Here is a 22,956-nt window from a genome sequence, read left to right as displayed (position 1 = left end):
GGGAGCACTGTGATGGCAATGCAGGGACTCACCACCAGGCTGTTATGGAGGGCTCTTCTCTTCTGTTGCTTGAGGTGTAGCATGAATCCAGGTCCTGCAAGCACTGATGTGAATGTATAGCCTCTGACTGGCAAACTGCAGGGACAGTTCACCCAGGTCATAGTCCAACCCTTGTGAGGAGACCCTGTAGTCCCCTATGCAAGTGAGACTTAAACCACAAGGAGTGTGATGGGGTAGGCTGTGGGCCACAGTGCATTCTCCAACCAAGATTCCAGGTACTCCATGCTCATGGTAACTAATGACCCACAAGGAATCCTGGCTCTGTGACCACTCACTGTGGACTGAAACGTACCCATCCCTGAGCTGGCTTAAGTATCACATATTTCCATGATACCCCTCCTGTGTAGAATGAGACCACATGGCAGAAGTTGGGGCTAACTTCTGGTTCTTCCTGTAAATCTGAGACCCAACACTTTCTCTATCCCACCAGAAAGATCCCCATCTTTTATAGGAAGAGTCACAATTCTTCAGATAGACTCCTGGTGCCTATTCCCAGACATAGTGCAGGTGACAGATCCTACTCTGAGGAATCTTTTCTCTTCTCTTCTCTTCTCTTCTTTTCTTTTTCTTCTTTTGGTTTTTCGAGACAGGGTTTCTCTGTGTAGCCCTGGTTGTCCTGGAACTCACTCTGTAGACCAGGCTGGCCTCAAACTCAGAAATCCACCTGCCTCTGCCTCCCAAGTGCTGGGATTAAAGGCGTGTGCCACCACGCCCAGCTGCCACTAACTCTTTCATGCCACAACCCACCTCACATCTTCTTGACCTATAAAATGAACTGCTGCTGCCTGCTTTTCCATCAAGAGTTATCACATAGGCTGCTTGAGCAAAGCATGTTGGTTGATAGCTGTCTCTTGGGAAGAACTAAAGGGGGACATGCTGTCTTAGGTGACTAGGACCTACTGAGAGTCACCCCCCCCCCCAACACACACACACACACACACACACACACACACACACACACACACAAAACCTAGGATCCAGGATGCCTTCCTGGCTTCTTTCCCTAGGTACATCATGCGTAGCACTGCTGTGGGTAGTGATTCACGGCTGCAAGCTTATCACACACATCAGTATTTTCCCAGAGAAATTCCACAGATCCTCTTCTCTCCATTCTCCCTTTTAGGTTGTTATCATTTTCCCCAATCCTCCTGGGAAAGATGACTTTTCTCTGGGGGCATTCAAGTGAAGATCGTACATGCGAATGAAGGCCATACACACACTTCACAAACAAGTGAAGGCCATTCCTGCAAGTGAAACTGTACACATACCACACATACTCCCTATGCACACACACCACACATGCTCTACATAACTCATCATGCACAGCAGACACATGCACCACACAAACGAGCTTATGTACACATGTAACTATATCACATATAACCATGTCAAACATGTAAGCACATTCAAATGAATATACTATAAAACACACATATACATACACATTCACCACACACACACACACACACACACACACACACACACATACACACTCACACTTGCATATGTATACCATACAAACATACCCATACATGCTCACACCCACAAAAACTCAGGAACCACCAGGAACTTAATGAACTCCATCTTTCTATGGAGATTACAGTGAAATCCCTGGTCAACCATTATCTAAAATAAAATGTTGACCTGCCGGGCAGTGGTGGCGCATGCCTTTAATCCCAGCACTAGGGAGGCGGAGGCAGATGGATTTCTGAGTTCGAGGCCAGCCTGGTCTACAAAGTGAGTTCCAGGACAGCCAGGGCTATACAGAGAAACCTTGTCTCAAAAACCAAAAATAAAATAAAATAAAACAAACAAACAAACAAACAAACAAAATGTTAACCTAACCTCAAAACAGCTGTACTGGCTGGTTTTTGTGTGTCAATTTGACACAAGCTGGAGTTATCACAGAGAAAGGAGCTTCGGGTGAGGAAATGACTCCATGAGATCCAGCTGTGGGGCATTTTCTCAGTTGGTGATCAAGGAGGGAGTGGTGGTGCCATCCCTGGGCTGGTAGTCTTCTGTTCTGTAAGAGAGCAAGCTGAGCAAGGCAGGGAAAGCAAGCCAGTAAGGAACATCCCTCCATGGCCTCTGCATCAGCTCCTGCTTCCTGACCTGCTTGAGTTCCAGTCCTGACTTCTTTTGGTGATGAACAGCAACATGGAAGTTTAAGTTGAATAAAACCTTTCCTCCCCAACTTGCTTCTTGGTCATAATATTTCTGCAGGAAAAGAAACCCTGACTAAGACAACAGTAGAAGGCTGTTAAGTTTTGATGCAAACTCTTTAGAAATAACACCATGATGACAGACTTCCCTAGGAATTATCACAGTGTGGACTACAGGGCACTGGAGAATAAGTGGGGCTCTTGCACACTCAGCGTTTCTGGGGGACATGACTGGGAGCACAGGAGCCTTCTGGCACAGGTGTAAGCCCAGTGTAATCTAATGAACATTCTTGCTCCACACAAGGCCAGCTACTCGCAGATTCCTGGAAATGACAGAACACAACTGGTAGATCAGAACCCTTCACCTCCTATTTAGGAGGAAATCTAATCCAGAAATCTTGTGTCCCTGAACTTGTTATGTGGATGTCAGAGGGGAAGAGGAGGCCTTTGGCAAGGTGAGCTACAGGGGAGGTGGGCAGACCAAACACTGGAGGGGGAGGCATTCAATCACTGGGTGAATGGCACAGTATTTATTATTGCCACCGCATTAGGGATATGCCAGGAGTAAAAGGAAACAGGGCTGGAATCCCAGGCTGTTCACTGTTTCATCCAGGTTTCTCCTAAGTGTGCTCTCACCTCGCAGAGCCTCACTGCTCAGCTGTGCCCTCTGCACAACAGCCATTGTGTCAAAAGGCAGGTCTGGTGCTCATCCTGACAGCTCCATAAGAGCACCAGAAAAGAATTTCGAAACAAAAGGACAGTTAAAACAACTGATCATGCCACTATCCGCTGCCACAGTTCAACTGTGCATCCAATCTGAAGGTTCCCTTCAGAAATTCTAACTCAATAGTTCTGGGGTTAGTGATTGGAGAACAGGTCATGGTTTCATATATTCCATATCATTAATATTCTTAGGAAACAGGACACCAAAGTTTTGCAACCAATTTCTGCACTCCAGCTCACTGTTGCGTGGAAGCCTTCTGACACATTTAACATCCTGGTGATGGGGGTGTAGCAGGGCCGTGTTAAGCAGGAGCAAACTGATGGGTTGTCCTGACCAACATCTGGAAACTTCATTAGCATGAACTCATGCCAGTATGAAGCAACTGATATATCCGCATGTGTGACACAGTTCCAGAAACAGTAGGCATTGGAGTGTTCAGGAACTTTAGGACAATGCAGCTGGTTTCCTGTGCGTCACACATGCTCCCTGTTAACCCCAGTAATTATTCCAGGGACTTTAACTTGACAATAAATGGTTGAGAGGATGTGGTCTGGTTTAATATTTACTATCAACAACACATCATAACACATTAGTTGAGCTTAAGCATATGGTTTTTGTGTCTTTAGTTATGAATAATGGAGATCCTTCCACGATTGGGAAACGTGTTAACAAAATGGCAAAGCTAAGCTGAATCAAACTTTTATTATATAGAACATACACGGTTATGTAGCTTATTCAAAGACAGGCTGATCTTCCATTAAGGTAGAAGAGAATTTAAAATGAGTTCTACATAAATCTTTTCTGAACATAGTTTAAGACTTCACATCTGAACGTGGCAGGTTAATCCTGTTTGCAGATGGTGCTTACACTGTTATAAGCAGTTTTTTTTTTCCTGTTTCCCATCCCGGCCACATTGTTTTTAACACAAAGTAGAACAATGTTTTTAATTAATGGTATAAAAATACTCACCGTAATCTCATGTTGGAATCTTGCCAAATTCACTAGGCGAAATAGCTGTTTTCCTGGTCTTTCCCTGTAGAAGCCACTGACATCCTAAGGACTGTTTGAATATGATGTTGGGGCATGGGATGCCAACCTAGCACATCTGACATATACAAATGCATTCTACTTTTAAACTTTAAAATAACAGCTCTGGGGGCTGGAGAGATGCCTTGGCAGTGCAGGGGAGCGTGGGTTCAATTCCCAGCATTCACGTGGCACTATGTAACTATCTATCATTCCAGTTCCAAGAGATAGGATGCCCTCTCTGACTTGAGGGCAGTGAAAGGCATGTGATGCAGACATACATGTAGACAAAACACCCACACACATAGAAATGAAGACAGCCGTGACGGAGACTGCGCTTCCACTGCTACTATCTCAAGCCATTTGTCTACTGGCTAAAACTACCTCTGTCTCAGTGTTGCTCAGATGTGAATATACGCCTTGGTACTTTGTTTTTAGTGAGCATTAGAATGAACCTCTCTCGGTGCCCTGAGACAAGTGCCCTCGGACAGAGCAGGGCTCTTCTAAGCCCTGTGCCACTCCACATCCTGGGCACAAACAGGGACTTTGGCAGTGCTGAGGAGGCCACTTCTACCCCAGCTGTAGCAAAGCTAAAGGAAGGCTTCGTGAATGCTGGCCTGCTGACACTGCCTCATCCTGAGCAGAGCACAGTGCCAGGCCCCACGGCGGCTTCTGCTCACCCTTCCCCATCCTTCCCTGGTACTGGAAAGAAAGAAAGAAAAAACAGTTTTAAAACCTTGAAAACCCTCCAAGAAAAGGAAGTTCCTGATGGTTCATGATACATACTACATAGGGAGAGAAGCTGATGGAGCTTGAACTATAGTAAGGAGACACAGGTAAGGAGTCCTAGGAGTGTGGACACTTCATGTTACGGATCTTATGGTTAGGCCTTGAAGACGCTGGTCAGGTAAAAGGCTGAGTGGCAGATCTTAGAAGAGAAATGACAGGAATTGGGGTACAAAACCTACATAGAAGTCAAGGGCCTGGGGATTCTCTTAAGAGCAGTGATAAGCCTAGGAAGGGCCTTCAACAGGAAAGATTTTCAACACACATTTTATTAGATATTTTCTTCATTTACAATTCAAATGCTATCCCAAAAGTCCCTCATGCCCTCCCCCCACCCTGCTCTCCAACCCACCCACTCCTGCTTCCTGGCCCTGGTATTCCCCTGTATTGGGACATATAATCTTTGCAAGACCAAGGGCCTCTCCTCGCAATGATGGCCGACTAGGGCATCTTCTGATACTTACGCACCTAGAGACACGAGCTCTGGGGGTACTGGTTAGTTCATTTTGCTGCTCCTCCTACAGGTCAACACACATTTGTCAAAGGTCTGTCTGGATTTTTGTGGAGCATGCCAGAGGTGACAGGAAGAACTACTTGTGGAGTGCTGTGGGAAACATCTGACACTTAAGGAGCAAAGAGAAGGCACCCCAGCTCCAGGACAAGCCACAGCGTTGACAGAACTGCAGAGATGCCTGCAGGGGTGGCCTGTGTCTTACACTGGTCCCTGCAGGAGTCAGTGAACAGGCTCCAAATGAACAAGGTGGCAACTGTGGGTTCTGCCTTGTTTTGATGGTTGCCTGTGCATTTGAGGGAAGGGGTCTATCCTTACTCTGTAATTCCAAACAGTGGGTGCTGGCAGGCCCAAACTCTCAAAGATACGAGCCACATATCTTGCAGTGAACCACACTGTGTCCACCATGGCCAACTACTGCACTCTAATGTCAAGGTGAGGAGCTCCCGGTCATGTGCAATAGAAGATCAGTGTTCAGTTGTCAAGTGGGTGTGCCCTCATTTTTCAGGACAGAGTAGGGAGGAGGGCCCTGGTCTCTGATGTGTTCCTGCAGGGCAGACAGCACCTGAACTCCTCTGGGAGGACTCTGCCCAACACAGACTAGCAGTTTCTGCTTAGTCCCTGCTTGATCCTGAGAGCAGATAAGTTCCTTCATAAATGGTGGAAGTAGGAGCTAAGGATACTCAGCAACAAGATATTAGATGGATCAACTTAATACAGAGGTAACCATGTAATTAAAAAGGGCTACGGCTGGCTCAGACTGTCAGCTCAATAACTGCTTAGAAGTAAAAAGACAAACTGAATGAGGGGGCCATGGGAATAAGGTTCCACAGCTTGGTTAGGGTTACTGCAGAGTGGAGTGCCCCTCTAAGATTGACACAAACAATGTCCACCTTGGTGGCAGTAAGACAGGCATTTGGCAGGTGATACACCCATTGAGGGTTCTATGCTCATGAGAGGACAAGACTAAAAACCTTACTTGCTCATCCACTCCACCACATGAGGCTGTCTAGTCAGTAGCAATTAGAGAAAAGAGCCAGCCCTAGACATCAAACCTGCAGTGTCTTGATCTTGGACTCCCAAACTGAAAGAAACAAAGGCTCTTTGTAGATTAGAGAATCTCAGGTTTTTGGTTATAGCAACATAAGATGATTGTACAAGTTGTATATCTGTAGATTTATTAAATTTAATATGGATAAATTCATGATGCATAAATTGTACAACACAGCTGCCAAGAAACAGCTGTTGGGTGTACCATGTAAATACTTGTGACCACAAAGATAAATAATTTAGAATTCATCTTTGTTCCAGTATAGGATGACACAGGAAGTGTCCACCTCACTGGATGGGACAAAAATCAAGGGAAAGCCACCATCCTTTACAAAATATTGTGCAACTGCAGTAGCTGACTCAACATAAAAACTCACATGTTGGTCAGTAAATCTACAGGACAAAGCAAAACATTACCTCTGACAATCTCAGGTGTAGATTATCATTTTCTGGTCCCAGTTCAACTATCCTTTCTTCTTTAACCTACAACCAAGGATCCAAAAGGAAAAATCCATCAATACAGCACCTACCTGCACATACTGAAATACCATGAATGAACAGAGTGCAAGAAGGGATAGACACCCTCTCAGCAAGGAGAAGGTCAACTGTCAACTGTCAGGTGGCTCAGACTCATTCACATACTGCAGAGACAAGACAAGCTGGCCTTAGCAAGGCCTGGCCTGGTACCCTCCCACATCCCATGGCTCTAAGCCTCTGTCAGCACCAGCCACAAGGGCTACCAGGGATGTAAGTCTTAGACTCCGGACTTTTTATCGTTTGGTCAGTAAGGAACCAGAGGGCCTAGTTGGGAAAACGAGTTTATAGAGAAAGCCATAGAAATGGTGTGTGCGCGCGAGCGTGCGCACGTGTACGCACACCATGCACACGTGCTCATAAGACATCAGTAGTCTTAGAAGTTCAAGGAGAGAAAGGATTTTATGTAAAGATGTGATGGTGGAGAATGGAGGTTGGCTATTGGAAGAAAATGGTGGGATTTTATGAGCCAAAGAAGTGAACTGTATATTTACCTCCCATAGACAACTGGGACAGGAACAGTGTTCCTGCTGGTGGCTCAGGGTTCCAGCTGAGGATTCAGGGAATTCAGACCATTATGCTAAAAATACAAGGTCAGAATTAAGATTCAAAACCCTCCTGTGCTCTTGTCTCTTCAAAGAAGAAACTAAGTCCTTCCTTCTAGGGATCCCGTCATTCTCTCCTTCAGGAGATTCCGTCCTTCCTCTTATGGGTCTAGTCATTCCTGCAGGAGATCCAGACCCTCTTGAAGAGAATTCTGTCTCCAGATAGGGGTGCAGTCCTCCTGGTAGGTAATTAACTATCCAAATCTTCTCACAGAGAATCTGTGATCACCTAGACAGCACTTTGTGCACTTCTAAACTCTTATTAATAATGGTAACCCAATACCTAGGAGTTACAAAGTGTTAATTGCTAAATGTATTTAGTTCCTTATAAAAATCGCTGAAATATTTTTGATGAGACTTAATTTCTAGATTTCAAACAATAATAGCAGTTGTGTTATAAGTTTAGCATATGTTTTATCAAATTTATTACAAAATATTTTTTATTTTGTTTTAAAGATGGTGGTCTACCTGGAATTTCCCCCCTAATTTTACCTTTGTTTATTGCTAGGATACAGAAATGCTTTATTTCTGCTGACAGAGCTTGTATTCATTGGTCTTGTATAACTTACTATTTGGTGCAAAGGTTTTAGCATATTCTTTAGGGTCTTTTCTACTTATAATATGGTTCCAACTTCAAGTAGACTGCATTGTTCAATTTTCTCCCCTAAATCACAGGGTTATACCACTAGAACAATGTTGTACAGCAGTGCCAGAAAGACCTGGGTTGCAAGCATGTCCGAAGTCTGGTCCAATTAGAATGGAGCTCTGTGAGAAAGTTCTGTCCTGTTTGTTCTGACTCTACAAGTCTCTTTTCGGTGCCAACGTTTGGCTATGGTGTAACCTGATTCATATGGTGAAGTATTAAGTCCAGGTCTCTCAGCAGGTGACACTTGAAGACAGTGCCCTCAAGGTGATCAATTCAAGGAAGCCTTAAGGGTGGGTTCTCTTTTAATGTCATTGGTGTCCTTCTGAAGGGAACCCTGGAGACATAAGATACTTGAAGATGTACTACAGAGCAATAGTGATAATAATGGCATGGTACTGATGCAGCGACAGGCAGGCAGATCAATGGAATAGAATTGAAGACCCAGAAATGAATCCACAGACCTATGGTCACTTGATCTTTGACAAAGGAGCTAAAATCATCCAGTGAAAAAAGACAGCATTTTTAACAAATGGTGCTCATTCAACTGGTGGTCAGCATGTAGAAAAGTGCAAATCGACCCATTCTTATTTTCTTCTAAAGTCCAAGTGGACCTCCATATAAAACCAGATACACTGAAACTTAGAGGAGAAAGGGGGGAAGAGCCTCGAAAACATGGGCACAGGGGAAAAAATTCCTGACCAGAACACCAACGGCTTATGCTGTAAAATCAAGAATCGATAAATGGGACCTCATAAAATTGCAGAGTGCCTGTAAAGGACACTCTCAATAGGACAAAAAGGCAACCAATAGATTGGGAAAAGATCTTTATCAACCCTATATCTGATAGAGGGCTAATATCCAATATATACAAAGAACTCAAGAAGTTAGACTCCAGAGAACTAAATAACCATATTAAAAATGGGGTACAGAGCTAAACAAAGACTTTTCAACTGATGAAAATTGAAAGGCCAAGAAGCACCTAAAGAAATGTTCAACATCCTTAGTCATCATCAGGGAACTGCAAATCAAAACAATCCTGAGATTCCATCTCATACCAGTCAGAATGGCTAAAAACTCAGGTAACAGCAGATGCTGGCGAGGATGTGGAGAAAGAGGAACACTCCTCCATTGCTAGTGGGATTGCAAGCTGGTACAACCACTCTAGAAATCAGTCTGGTGTTTCCTCGGAAAACTGGACATAGTACTATCTGAGAATCCAGCTATACCCAGAAGATGCTCCAACATGTAATAAGGACACATGCTCCACTATGTTCATAGCAGCCTTATTTATAAAGTCAGGAGCCAGAAAGAACCCAGATGTCCTTCAACTTAGGAATGGATACAGAAAATGAAGTATTACTCAGTTATTAAAAACGATGAATTAATGAAATTCTTAGGCAACTGGATAGAACGAAAAATTATCCTGAGTGAGGTAAACCAATCACAAAAGAACACACATAGTATGTACTCATTCATAAGTAGATATTAGCCCAAAACCTTCAAGTAACTAGGATACAATTCAAAGACCACATGAAGCTCAATAAGAAGGAAGACCAAAAAGTGTGGGTGCTTTGGTCCTTCTTAGAAGGAGAACAAAATACTCACAGGAGCAAATATGGAGATAAAATGTTGAGCAGAGATTGAAGGAAAGGCCACCCAGAGACTGTCCCACCTGGGGATTCATTCCATATACAGTTACCAAACCCAGACACTATTGTGGATGCCAAGAAGTGTACGCTGAAATGAGCCTGATATGGCTGTCTCCTGAGAGGCCCTGCCAGAGCCTTACAAATACAGAGGAGGAAGCTCGAAGCCAACCATTGGACTGAGCACAGGGGTCCTTGATGGAGGAGATGGAGAAGGGACTGAAGGAGTTGAAGGAGTTTGCATCCCCATAGGAAGAACAATATCAATCAACCAGATCACCCTCACCCACAGAACTCCCAGGGACTAAGCCATCAACAAAGGAGTACACATAGCTCCACCTGCATATGTAGCAAAGGATGGCCTTGTCAGGTATCAATGGGAGGAGAGGTCCTTGGTCCTATGAAGGCTTGATAGCTGCCCCAGTGTAGAAGAATCGAAGGAGGGGAGGTGGGAGTGGGTAGGTAGGTGAAGGAACACCCAGGAGAAGGGAGGATGTGCTAAGAGTGTTTCCAGGAGGGAGGGAAACCTGAAATGGGTTAACATTTTAAATGTAAATGAAAAAAAAAAAAATCAGTCTGTAGTGTCTCCATGACTGGTTGAGCAAAGATGTCAGGTGTTGGCCATTAGCCTGTGTGGCCTACACTCACATTCCCTCAGCCTCTATGTTGCTTCCAGTATACCTCAAAGCCCGGGCTAGTCACATATCACTTTCTACGGACACCTCTGTCTTCTAAGCCCTCAATCTCCCCTGTTCAACAGGACATTCTTATCACTGCAGTCCAAGTATGTACACTCTAACTTTTGGTGGTGGTGGTGGTGCGGCTGATTTTAGATCATGTAAGGTTCAGAATCTCTGCTCAGCAGCCACTGCCACTCAAGGTATTTATATTTTTGTTCACTTTATTGATCTATTTGTTCTGCTGTGTGCTCTGAGAGCAACTACTAAGATTATGTAAATACTGCTTGTTAACAGCTGTACTAAATATACTCCGTATGCAGTGTGCAGATGTTCAGCAGAGCTGAGAGAGGTGCCCGGTATCTTTCACTGGCCAATCATAGGCATGCGCTATGCCTACCAACAGCCACTTTTGCCGGGTTAGCTTACTGACTCACAGAACTTTGCTCCTGCCTTCTCAAGAAAAACAGTGTCCCCTCAGTGCTTGTAGAACACAAATCACCTTACTGAGGCCTTGAATACTCAGCTCACCTGGAGGATTCTCTTTCCCTATTCCAGTCAGGATCCTGCCTCCTGAGCCTCCCCATGACGGAGACCTTCCCCTCTACCATCTCAAGAGAGCCTACCAATAACGTCTTGTAGGGTGCTTCAATCAACTCCCACAGCTCCTGTGTTCATTTCTCACACTGTTAATGGTTATAAGCAACCGTGGGCTGCTTCTTTCTGTTCCCCAACCTGCCCCGTATGTGAATTCCTGGGATCACAGGGTGAGTGGGGGCAGTACCAGCTGTATACTGCTCAAAAAGTTATGGCAATCTGAAGACTGTCATTTAGTTCCCAGTTCTGTGAATACAAAGGTAGAAATACTTCATATAGGAACACAATCACATGAAACTTTAGGAGTATTTCTTCTGCCAACCCATATTCTGCTTAATTGTATCATAAATTCATAGGTATATGTGTGTCTGAAATCACTTTATTACCTGGGTATGCACAGAGGAAGGCTTAGGTAGGGTTTGGCAGAAAATGAAGTGGTACAGAGACCAGGGGACACAATAGGCCAGAGCCATAATCTTCCTAATAAGGAGGAGTGCAAAAGAAGTGATAGTCCTGAATCAGCACCAAATCTTATGTTTCTAAGGGATGTCTCTACAGAGCTAAAAAACACAGTGAATTAAAATATAGAAACACAAACACTAATTCCAGTATATAAATTTTACTTATCCAAAAAAGTTTCTCACATGTTCCTTTGACCTTCAAACATGCCTTCCCACCCTTAAAGTTCCTTGGCATGTTTGCAGGACGCTGCTGAGTGTCATACTTTACCAAGTAACAGTACTCAAAGTTATTCCCTGTTCATTGGAACTTTTATACACTTTGACTAGCGACTCCCCAACTCCTCATTCCATTTCACCCAAGCCCTGAGATTTGGACGTTGCTTTGCCTCCTTGCTAAAGCACAGTAGGCATGAGGGGGAGGCACACCAGCCCACTGACCAGTTCCAGCTGGTCAGGGTACCTTGTGCCATGACAATAAAACATACCTTCATTCCAGCAATCTTGACTGTGTATGACCAGGAGACTGTTTAGGCAATGAGCTTATCCGTGAGTGTGTTCAGGGAGTCCAGGGACCAGATGGGGTAGTGAAAGGAGACATGGTCCCAGTGCTCCTTTGGGATGCTGAAGGCATAAGGGGTAGACATGTAGATAGAGGTGACCGAGCTCTCACAAGGGACTCTTGTGAAAATGCCACCCTAGTCTTCAGCTGGTTGTGTCATTAAAGAACACTTTCCCACAGACAGAAAAACAACCAAGGGACAAAGGAAGGAATGACTCAGCAGTTTAATGAAGGAGTGACAGCTGGAAATGGGGAAGAGGAATGCTGGCATTACAAATATAAACTTTGTCAGCACTTTGAAAACAATAGCAAATACACTTAAATAGATACAAAGTTTATTAAAAATAGGCTGCAACTAAAATACAGTAGAAATGAAAAACAACAGCAGTTTCGGTGTTTCCCCACAGTAATGCACACTATTCAACGTGCTCTTACAATATGTATTCACATCTGACCTCACTGTCCAGGGACGGCCAAGTCTACTTCACTACAGGTTTCACAAACACACGTGCAGCGTTTTCAGGTGCTACCTGGCTCTTCTGTGCATCTGTCTTCCCATGCACTAGTGACAGCAGGTGACTGCTCTTCTCTGGGATGTATGATTATGACACCTGAAGGCTGCCAGTGTGCTCCAGTCACAAGGAGATTGCACTTCCTAGGCAAGACGAGTGTGCAAATCCTTCATAAACTCTCAAGGCCATTCTATTCTCTTACAGAGGAAATAGCAAAGACACACTTTCTAATAGGAAACTGGATTAACATAAAAAATATTTACACTTGCATTTCAACAATTTATCATACAGCTCTTATTAAAAGTGGTTTTTCAGGTTGCAAATACCTCTGTTCTATTTGAAAGTATGCATATTTTCCTGATGCACAGATTTGTAAGAGAATAGAATGTACAGAAAGATCATATGGACACACATTAGGGGTTTCTCATGTAGAAAGTGTGCTTGAAATCATAAAGTTAGCTTTCACAAAAAACAAGCAAACTGAGGTCTGCCTCCCACAACTCAGCAGAGGATTGACAGTGCAAAGTTTAGGAATTAATATTAAATAAGTCTATTATGCTGAAAAGCACATGAGTCAGAGGAGGCACAGTAACACAGTCCTTCCTTTCCTGACATTGGATCTACATCACTTTACTAAATGTTAAGTTCTGAGACACCTAAGTTTTACTGTCACCCATGAGCTCCCACTCTTCTCAGATGTCTCTGCTCATTCCTATATGAATGCTATGTAACTAGAGAGCTCTAGATCCTTTGGAACCTTTGAAATATTAGGAAACCTAACATAACTGCCATATTTAATTTCCACCAGTGATTAGTCTAATGATGATTTGGTATTTATAAAAATAAAATCCCTAGGCTTAAATCCTCAAATTTTTTTGAGAATTTTCAAAATTGAATTATTAATTAGATATTCAATCTCAAACATTTAAATTGATCAGGAGACTCACATTTGTCAAGAATGTGTTGTGCACCTTACAAAAGAAACTCCATCCAGCCACGTCATACAAATGATAGAAGATAAAGGCAGCATCTGCCCTGGGCTGAGAGGCCTGACTCCTGCAGTCAGGGTCCACTATGACACAGTAGTGCTCAGACCTGCTCAGCTGTCACTGTCTGCTAACCAAATGGAGTTTAGAGGAAAAAAACCAGAAAGATAATTTCTTGGCCTACTGCCCTTGGAATGACAATGAAAGAAGATAGGGTAGAAGAAATACCCCCTCATCTTTACAGCCCTTCATTCTGCCCTATGAGTCCAAGAGTCTCCCCAAAAGCTAACAGAAACAGGTAACTTCATGTGAGTCAGATCACAAAGAACTAGACAGGATTTTTCTTGGTAAAGTAAAACGAAGTTTCTTGGAATTGGAACATCTCTAAATTGCAACCATTTCAGGTACAGAAAATAAACATCACTTAGAAGTAGCACTGTTCCTTCCTCTTCAGGCTCGCCCCCACAAAGCTCCCGCCAAGGGCAGACCTCTCTCTTCTCACTTTGTGTTCAGTTCATTCTCGAGCTCTGTTAATTTACGAGAAGCTTTCACTTTGTCAGACACATCCTGCCCTTGTGAAAAAAGGCGCTGACGCTCTTTAAATGTCAGATTTTCAGGGGCTCCAGAACTGCCAGGTAAGTCTGCGTCTTGGCTGGCAAGAGGAAACACAAAGATAGTGCATCAAAATACAAGTAACTAAGTAAACTTTCAGAAAAACTGTACCGTCTCAGTGAGACTTACTCATTGTTGCACATTATTGAAGTCATTTTATGTATTGTGGCTGAGAAAAACTATACCTACACTATGGTCTGAACAGAACTTTAAAAGCCAGTCAGTACTCATACAACTAAATGCAAGTTCAAAGAAAAGGGAGAGGACAGCGCCTTAGGCCCATAACCACCTGGGCCAAACATTCATGATTAAAACGTAAAGAAATAAAAAAAATCAAGAGAGTAATAAACCAACAAATAATTCCATGTAGAAAGGGGCAAAATATTCTCTTGACGGTGACTTTTGAAAATGAATAAGGGAACTAGAGATTGCTCAGTGGTGAACCAGAGATCACATAAATACTGGAAAGACATGGCAGCCTGCATAGCCATAGAGAGATCCTCTTTCAATGAGTTGGTAGAGTAATTTGAGGATAATTTCTATCAATCTAAGGCCTCCACACGCACGAACATACATGATGTGTTTGTATGTCTGATGCCACATCCCCACACTAAAAATGGAGAAAGAAAATAGCAAAGCCAGTGAGTTCAGTTTCAGTAAGCAGGCAACTCTTGCCAGCTAAGCAAGTTTAATTGTGGGGGTGGTTTAAAAGTAGACCATTTCCACAAACCTTCCCCAGTCTAATACTGAGAGTCAGACCAGCACTGATTAATCCAATTCAATGTTACAAGAGCAGAGGACATTTAAGATGAACTAAATGTCTAGTTAAACCTCAGAGGGGCCCAGCCTGTACTAACAAGAAGCCTGCTCTGGCAGGCCTGGCCTTCATGTCTCCTGTACTTTAGGTCTTATAGCAGGTCTAGTACCACCTCCAAAAGACCCACGATAGCAACACCACTTTAAAAAAGCCTACATGTACAAGTGTGACTCACACCCGACATCAAAGTACTAGGGACACCGAAAAATGGGGCCTACCAACAGTTTGAGGCCAGCCTGGCTACACAATAAGTTCTAGACTTATAAAGGTTGGGGGGAATGGAGAGAGGGTGTGGGGGGGGGAGGGGGCAGGACAGTCTACATTCTCACATGGTTTTGTATAATAACAAATACCCGAATCCTGATAAAGTCTGACACAATTGAGCAATCACATGAAAATGAGAATAAGCCAGCACAGGTTAGATGAAGCCCCGCCCAGCCTGGCCCCACCCAGCCCTAGTACCTCCTAGTCAGTTTCTCTCTCGCTTCCCGAGGGGCATCATAGGCTCCCACAGCTGTGCCTGCAGATCCCGAGTAAGAGTTTGGTCCTTTTCCAGAGGGAGAAAAAAAGTCCAAGTTAAAGTATTTAATTATTTCTTAAACTTTACTCATATTAGAGTGTCTGCTGAAAACAGGATTCCCTTAATTATTGAAGTGTAATTAAAAAAGAAAAACAAACTAAGAAATCAAAGGCTCTTTATATGCTCAAAGATTCATTAATATAAAATTCACTACTCTTAGTGGCCTAGGTAATCCAATCACTATGTTCAAGAACTTAGAATGGAAAAGCTACAGTGCATCCTTTAAAAATTAATCAAATCAAAATAAAAATAATAAAACCCCTGAACTCAAAAACAAGGCACAATAACCACAAATGCAGAAAACAAACCCACGGAAGACTTAAAGCTCTTAAGAGTAAGGAAAAATGTTTAGACATACTCCTGACACACTGTAGGAGTTTTTGTATACAATCATTGAGAGCAAATGTAACCCCAAAGTTTAAGTGACAAACCTACATCTATAATTAAAGTCCCTTTGTAGAGGGTAACTACTAGATTTCTTTTTCAAGATAGATGTAGTTATTAAAAGTAAAATAAATCCTTTGAAACAAATGGGTTACCAAAATGAAACTCAGATAAAATTCCTAACACTCCACATTAGTGCTGCTGATAAAAAAATTCCCAGAGAAAAATGAGTTAAGTTGGCCCTGGGCAAGCACATCTGTCTTAACCAAGAAAGCGCAGCTGAACTCGATGCCCACCAGCTGGCCAACAGTTGCCAAGACTTCAGGCGGCAGTAAGAGATGATGCAAATAAAGATTTACCATGTATCCAAGTCTACAGTCATGCTCTAATATAGAATACCTCAGTGCCATTGCTGTATCTACTGTAACATCACAAAATGTAGTAAGGGGGCTCAGCAGTTAAGAGTCCTTGTGGCAACTGTAGAAGCCCAGGGCTAGGTTCCCAGCTTACAACTATCTCAAGTTCCTGGTTACTCAGACATACATGCCGACAAAAAACTCATAAAAGCATATTCATATCTGAATAACCAGATAATAATGTATAGAATACAAGAGACTCAGAATATCTGGCAAACAAGGATAAGATTGGATTAAATAGGCCACAACATTATCACTCTGTTTTCAGATTATAAAGTTCCCCTCCTTGTTAGACAAGAGGAAGGAGAGCAAGTTTTCCTGCATAGAAAGAGCTGGTGGTTAGGGTTTGTTGGATGGATTTGGACAGAGTCTAGTGGCCTTCAAACTGCAAGTTCAAGCACCAGAAATTTAGGCTTCCCAAGTCATCTCAGAGGCTGTCAGCTCCAGCAAAGACTGCCTTCTATCTCCTAGCAACCTACAGTGGGATATAACATGGTATTTGCATAGTTGGTCTCAATTCCCAACCGTATATTCATTTTGTCTGAAATTAAATGCTTTGTACTTTTGTGCTTTGCTGAGAGTGACAATGACTTCTTCCATGGGCAAATCTTTCAGTGTATTTTGAATTTGCTGTAACATTAAAACTTGGAGCTGACTATATATATGATGTGTGTGTGTATATATATATACCTTATATATATATATATCCACTTATAACTAATTTCCCAAAATTTATAGCAAAAAAGCCATCATTTAAAGATATCCAATCATTAAAATGTATTCTTCATTATTCCAACTGCATAAGCACTGACTCATGTGAACCCTTGGAAGAGGTCAAGTCCCACCTGCAGAAGCATGCTTCATCAGAGAAAGGCCGGATACAGCACACAAAGGACATAGACAAGGCACAATGCTGTTGCATGTGTGCAGGTGGATCCACAGTGGTGCTTTAGGTATGACATAAAGTAAGGGTCGCTGGATTGATTGGGGGCTGAAATCCACAGGTGTAGATCCTAACAATAATTAGACTATCCAGTTTGTCCTGCCATTCATAAACTATCTATAATTCAACTATAAAATCTGATATACGATCAACAGCACTTTGCTTCAAAATGTATTATTCCAGAAATGCCTTGAAAGAGCACCAAGGTCTCAACATTTATAACAGAAATTTTGTAAGAAAGACTGGTTTTGGGCTTTCAGAATGATTGAAGAATATTGCATACCAATTCTCCAAAAGAGATTAAAAGAGTCTGATACAGGTGTGGGAAAATGTCATTATTCTAGCAGAACTGCTCTGTTGTATGTAGGAAACAAGCCTTGCTGAGTCAGCCTCTTTCAGATCTGCCAAGTTCACATTCATATAAAAATCTCACAGAAGTTTACTCACTAAAATTACACTACTAGATATTCGATGACAGGATTTTATTTCATTTATGGCCAAGACAGTTAAAATTGTCAATATGAATCTAAATGAGCTACATCTTCTCCTTACTGGATCTTTTGTGGGCAACTCTTTTGCTCTGTCATAAACAGGGGAACCACTGCACTCTGGAGTCAGTCAGAAACTGCAAGCCAACAAAAGTCTATATACTAGTATATGAGGTGCAAGAGAGAAGGATAATGAAACAGAATGGAACAAGTGAGAGTGACAGAGGAAGGATTTCAAGATGAGAATCTGTGATGAGGGCTTGCCTGTGTTAGTCAGTGAAGCTTTACTGTTAGCTACATCACTGCATGCCCCAATATCCCACCAAACTTCTACAAGGGGTTTGAGTTACTGCATAGGCCTCAGGAACAGAACCACATGTTCTACTCACATTAAATGATGTAAATTTAAAATGCAGCTGGGACCTGGCACTCTGCCTTTATAGATCATGTTTGAGAAGGCAGTTTTTTTGCCCAAAGGGAAGAATTACTTTTGCAGGTACAGAAAAAAAGCCAAGACCAACAGTACTTCAAATAATTTGCTGATAGTGGAGGACTGACTGTTGTCAGTAGATTAACAAGATGGAATACCTTTAAGTATAATAAAAATTTGAGAAGAAAGGCTAAGTTAAGAGGATTAGCAAACACCACATCAGAGGCAGAGGTAGATCACATGCTGAGAGTGATCAGATAAAACCCAGTGCCAAAGCAGGCATGGTCTCCATGTACCTTGCCAAATGGCAGGGGTACAGAGATTCCAGGCTCAATCATCAAGGACAGAAAGGTCTGATTCACCATTCCCTCTTTTACCTCGACCTTTCCAGTGGCCAGGACGGTACAGGCTTGGTTTGCCTGGCAGGGGCGGGGGCTGGCCTGCTTTGTAAGCTGTACTGTTGGCTTTGGCCAAGGGTGGCTGGAATGAGTTGCAGAGGGAGATGCCATCCGAGGCTGGGCGTGGCTGGCAGGGGGGCTGCTGCGGCTTAAGGGTGGCAAGAGGAAGGTGCCCATGAGACTTCCGTGTGCTGGGGTACTTATCCTGACCTGCTGGGCCGTAGTCCTCCTCCTCCTCATCATACGCAACAAACTTGGCAGTGAACAGCGAGTCTGGGGAGAGGACCTGTGTTTTGAGGTAGGATGCGTTTCGCTGAGGTGGGGGAGGAGGGGCACAGGGTGCTGAGGACAAGGACGGGGGCTCATAGTCCCGTGGAAGTGGAGGTCGGCTCAGCCCGGGCTCTTCAGGCTCCAGCAGCCTGCGTGCTGCCTCTTCGTGCTGTCGGCGCCTCTCAGCTTCTAGGCGGCTGTAATACCCTTCCTCCTGTCGCCTCTGCAGGCAGGAATAGACGAGAGTGCAAAAGGTCAGGGGAAGCGGTGGATCCTTAGTGCCTTCAGGGGATGACAGGTACCCTGATCATCACTATCCATCACCAAAGGAACATATCCACAAGACATGTTTCAGTGCTACAATGACTGCAACAGAAGGGGCAGGCCAGTCCTGCGAGCCTCTTGTCTCAAGACTTTCGAGAACACCACACTGCCCCCACATTGACAAGAACTGCTCAGAAGCATGGGATGAGTCAAATCTTAGGACTTTTCATTTGCACAGTTAGATTTAGGATCATCTGCATTCTTTAGTCCTCCTCTTTTCCTAGAACATTTTTCTCTCCTCTTCTGTTTGAACAGGATATTAACTTACCTTTTTCTGCTGTGTTTCAAGAGGAAACCATAAACAATAAGAAATATCACTCATTTTCCCAAAGCCACAATCTAACACGTATGCTTCCAGAGTTAATATATGTTTCAAATCTTAATAAACTCTCTGAGGAACAGAAAATGGGAGCCAAGCATTAATAGTGTTAGCAGATATATTCTGACACACACTGTACATTTTCATTCAGGCAAACTACAGTTGACAGTATTGAAATTCTTTTTACATTTAAAAAAAGGCAACAACACAGTTTTGTTAAGGATTGACAAGAGATTTAGACCACAAGAAGGAGGTAAATATGAAAAGGGACGAAAGAGAAAACATGACAATCTGCCTTGACTTAAGCAAACGTTCAAGGGCAGCCAGGATTGAATTCAACCAACCATAGAGAACTGACACCAGGGACCATGCTGACATCATGTTTGTTGGCCTCTACTATGCCACATTTTCCCTGTGTCCCTATAGCACAAGCACACACAGTGAACACACAGTGCTCCCTGCTTCATATTCTGTGAGAGAAAGGGGAAGACTAAAGGCTGCCCTGCTCATTACCCTGGCCCCAACTTCCGCTTTACTTCTTCTTTTATGTTGTAAAATCCTAAAGGAAAGAATTTTTATGTTCTTGACTATACAATATCAGTATTATCTTAGGTTGGGTAATTAAACTATGATGACTTCAGTGGCTTTTTAGTGGCACTACCAAGAATGTTAAAATTACACGAAGAACAGATGCTTGAATAACCCTGTAGGGAAAGACCAAACCAACCTTGTTCAGTTACACCAAGAGCAGATACAATGAAATGACCATGGTGACTTTATCCAGAAAATGAATGCACATATTCCATAACAGATCAAAGTCATTAATTGTGGACATTCTATAGTAAAAATAGTATTTCAGTTTCTTTTTTACATTGACTACTAAATTATAGAGACAGTTACTAAAACACAAGGGTATTTGACATAATTATGACTTATGAAAACACATACTGGAAAGATTAAATAACGGAGAGTTTCTCAACACAGGAATCACAGCCTGCTTCTCTCTGGGCATACAACTCTGATGCAATGACCAGGGTGCTTCATCCCAGTACCTGGCCAGCCCTAACCTGGGAAAGCATCTCGCTCTGCAGCCTGAGGACTCTCAGAATAAACAGCAAAGCAAGACCACCATAATTTAAAACCTGCATGGCTCCTGTATTGGGTACTTCCTGACTTCCTGCAGACATCAGTTTCCACTAACATTACACATGCTAAAGACTTGTGGGTAAACTGATCTTAAAACTCAAAGTCTCCGAAACTACTCTGCTGTAACAGAGACGTTGTTTCAGATGCAAGTGTGTGGCCTTACACCGTCCATTTAAATGAGCCACATCATGTCTATCAATCATACTCTTAGATTGTCTTGTGATCAAATCATTGCTTTCATTAAAAAGAACTTCCTCGAAATTTTTTTAAAAAACCTTTCGTTTCTTGGATAAGGGGGAGAAGGTTCTATTTACATAGTTCATGGGGACTATCAAGGAGATAACTATGAATAAAAACTAAGTTCTTCCCGACCAGTAGTCACACTCAGAGCTTCTACCTTCATGGAAGGGAAGTAACTGAGAAAAATAGCTTCTCTCAAACCAAACAGCAACATACAGTCCCTGGGGTAGGGTAGAGCAGACCTGGACTCAGGGTAGCAGCCTCCTCACCCAGCAGAACCTCGGCCTCTGACAAGGATGCAGAGAGATCCTACAACTACACCATAAGTTCTTGCTTTGCAGAATGTCAAAAATCAGCTATCATTTTAAAATTCAACTATGGAAAAGTATCAGAGTTAGAGTCCACATAAATAACCAGAATGTTTGTTGGGCTGCATTATTAATTTTGTGTTTTTTACAAGCCATCTACACTCTTTACCATCAGAATTAAGTGATTTTAATGGATAAGCTATTTGAAATAGCTAATGAGAACTGATTGCCTTCCATGTTACTGTTGCCTCCCACAGAACTCATACGCAATTCTTACAATAACTGTAAAACCTTCATAAAAGCCACCTGAACTCTGCCTGGGAAAACCAGAGCAGTATTATACCCCATACCCCTTCCTCGGGGACATGGTGCTCAAGAATTTGAGGGAGACTAGATCAGAAGGCAAGGAAGCCTGAAGATAGTCCGGAAGAGAGGTAGGCAGGCCAGATAGGGCTAGAGTTTTTGGTCCAATAGCAAAAGTTGGAAGATGCAGCCCTGTTCTGTCTTATGCATACTAGATACACATAATTTCTAGCCCCTTTGCCCAAGCCAATCATTTGTGTTCAGGATAACTTGGTAATAACTAGCTGCCTTTAGAGGACCATAACCTTTTCTTCAGCATCTCTCTTTACTCGCTCCTCCTCCTGATGGCGTCCATCTTCCTCTTGTCTTACTCGATCTTCTGCTTCTCGTTTCCGCATCTCTTCCAACTGTTGCTGGCGCCTGCGCTCCTCATCCTGCATCTAACAATAAACAGAATTTAATTTTCACCCAATCAACCCCACCAGCAAAGACACAAATAAGCACATCCTGAGACAAGCAGACACAGACAGACAGACAGACACAGAAAGTGAAGTAGAAAACACCAGGCTAAATCACTGTTGTAGGGTGGTAAAGCTCATGTATTAAACTAGCTCTTACCAATTTCAATGTAAGTTGCCTAAAAGCTTTGTCTCCAAGGCCCAGTGTTATTCTTCTATTAATCATAGAAGACTCAAAGAAACAAGTTGTTCCATACATTCATGCACTAAAGTAAATGTTAGCTACCGCCTACAAATTACCAATACATTCCACTTTCACAACTACATAATATGATAACCACCACCAATGTTAAAAGACTCCTCTTTCTCCTGGGATGTGGGTGGCACTTGCACATAAGTACAAGGCTGCCTATCCCCAATCCAGTCTCAGTTGAGAGCTGTTAGGAACCGCCTACTTTTACTTGGGAGTGGTTTAAAACTCTGAGGCTCCTCCTCTTTTAGCAATTTTGTTCCCTCCATATGTCAATGGACTCAGGCAGTCTCTTTCTAGCTGACATGACCTCAGACTTGCAGTTTAGTGTTGGGACTCATTATGGCCCATTTCTGATTATCACACATGGGGACCACTGCTAACTCCCCTACACAGGACACACTGCTGTATGTGACAGTTGGTTCAAAAGTTTATATGTAGGTCCCAAATCCATCAGCTGATGCTTGTCTATTTCTGATCATTAAGTTCTACCTTTCTGAAACAACAAAAGATCCAACACCTTCCGTTTCCAGTGCCCAACACTACCAGCCACCTTCAACTGCCAGTGACGTGCATCTCCTTGTTTGTTGTGACTCCTTGAACCTTCTGACCATATTCCTCAGCATCATGAGTTCTAGGGTAGGATAAAGTCTCCCCTTTATCCATGCTGACCTGCAGCTATGTCTTTGGTTTTGTCACAGACTGTGGTGACACTGAAATGCTGCACT

General features: G+C 43.0%; 1 protein-coding gene across 26 annotated transcripts in view; it reads right to left on the bottom strand.

The window, feature by feature from the left end:
- Window positions 1–12,249: 12,249 nt before the first annotated feature.
- Afdn (afadin, adherens junction formation factor) overlaps window positions 12,250–22,956 on the bottom strand; it is a 145,408-nt gene continuing 134,701 nt past the window's right edge. For 8 of the 26 annotated variants that reach the window (XM_006523754.3, XM_017317275.2, XM_006523753.3 and 5 more), the window contains 4 exons: window positions 21,826–21,960; window positions 18,590–19,103; window positions 15,434–15,518; window positions 12,250–14,194 (listed from right to left, as the gene is read on the bottom strand). In XM_006523754.3, coding sequence (XP_006523817.1) covers window positions 14,041–14,194; window positions 15,434–15,518; window positions 18,590–19,103; window positions 21,826–21,960 — 888 coding nt within the window. In that variant the 3' untranslated portion in view covers window positions 12,250–14,040. Of the gene's footprint in view, window positions 14,195–15,433; window positions 15,519–18,589; window positions 21,961–22,956 lie in introns of all 26 variants that reach the window. The other 18 variants (XR_385293.3, XM_006523763.3, XM_030249527.1 and 15 more) reach the window with 5 other exon arrangements.

Source organism: Mus musculus, chromosome 17 (assembly GCF_000001635.26).
Source record: "Mus musculus strain C57BL/6J chromosome 17, GRCm38.p6 C57BL/6J".
NCBI lineage: Eukaryota > Metazoa > Chordata > Mammalia > Rodentia > Muridae > Mus > Mus musculus.
This window is presented reverse-complemented; position numbering and strand designations above follow the sequence as displayed.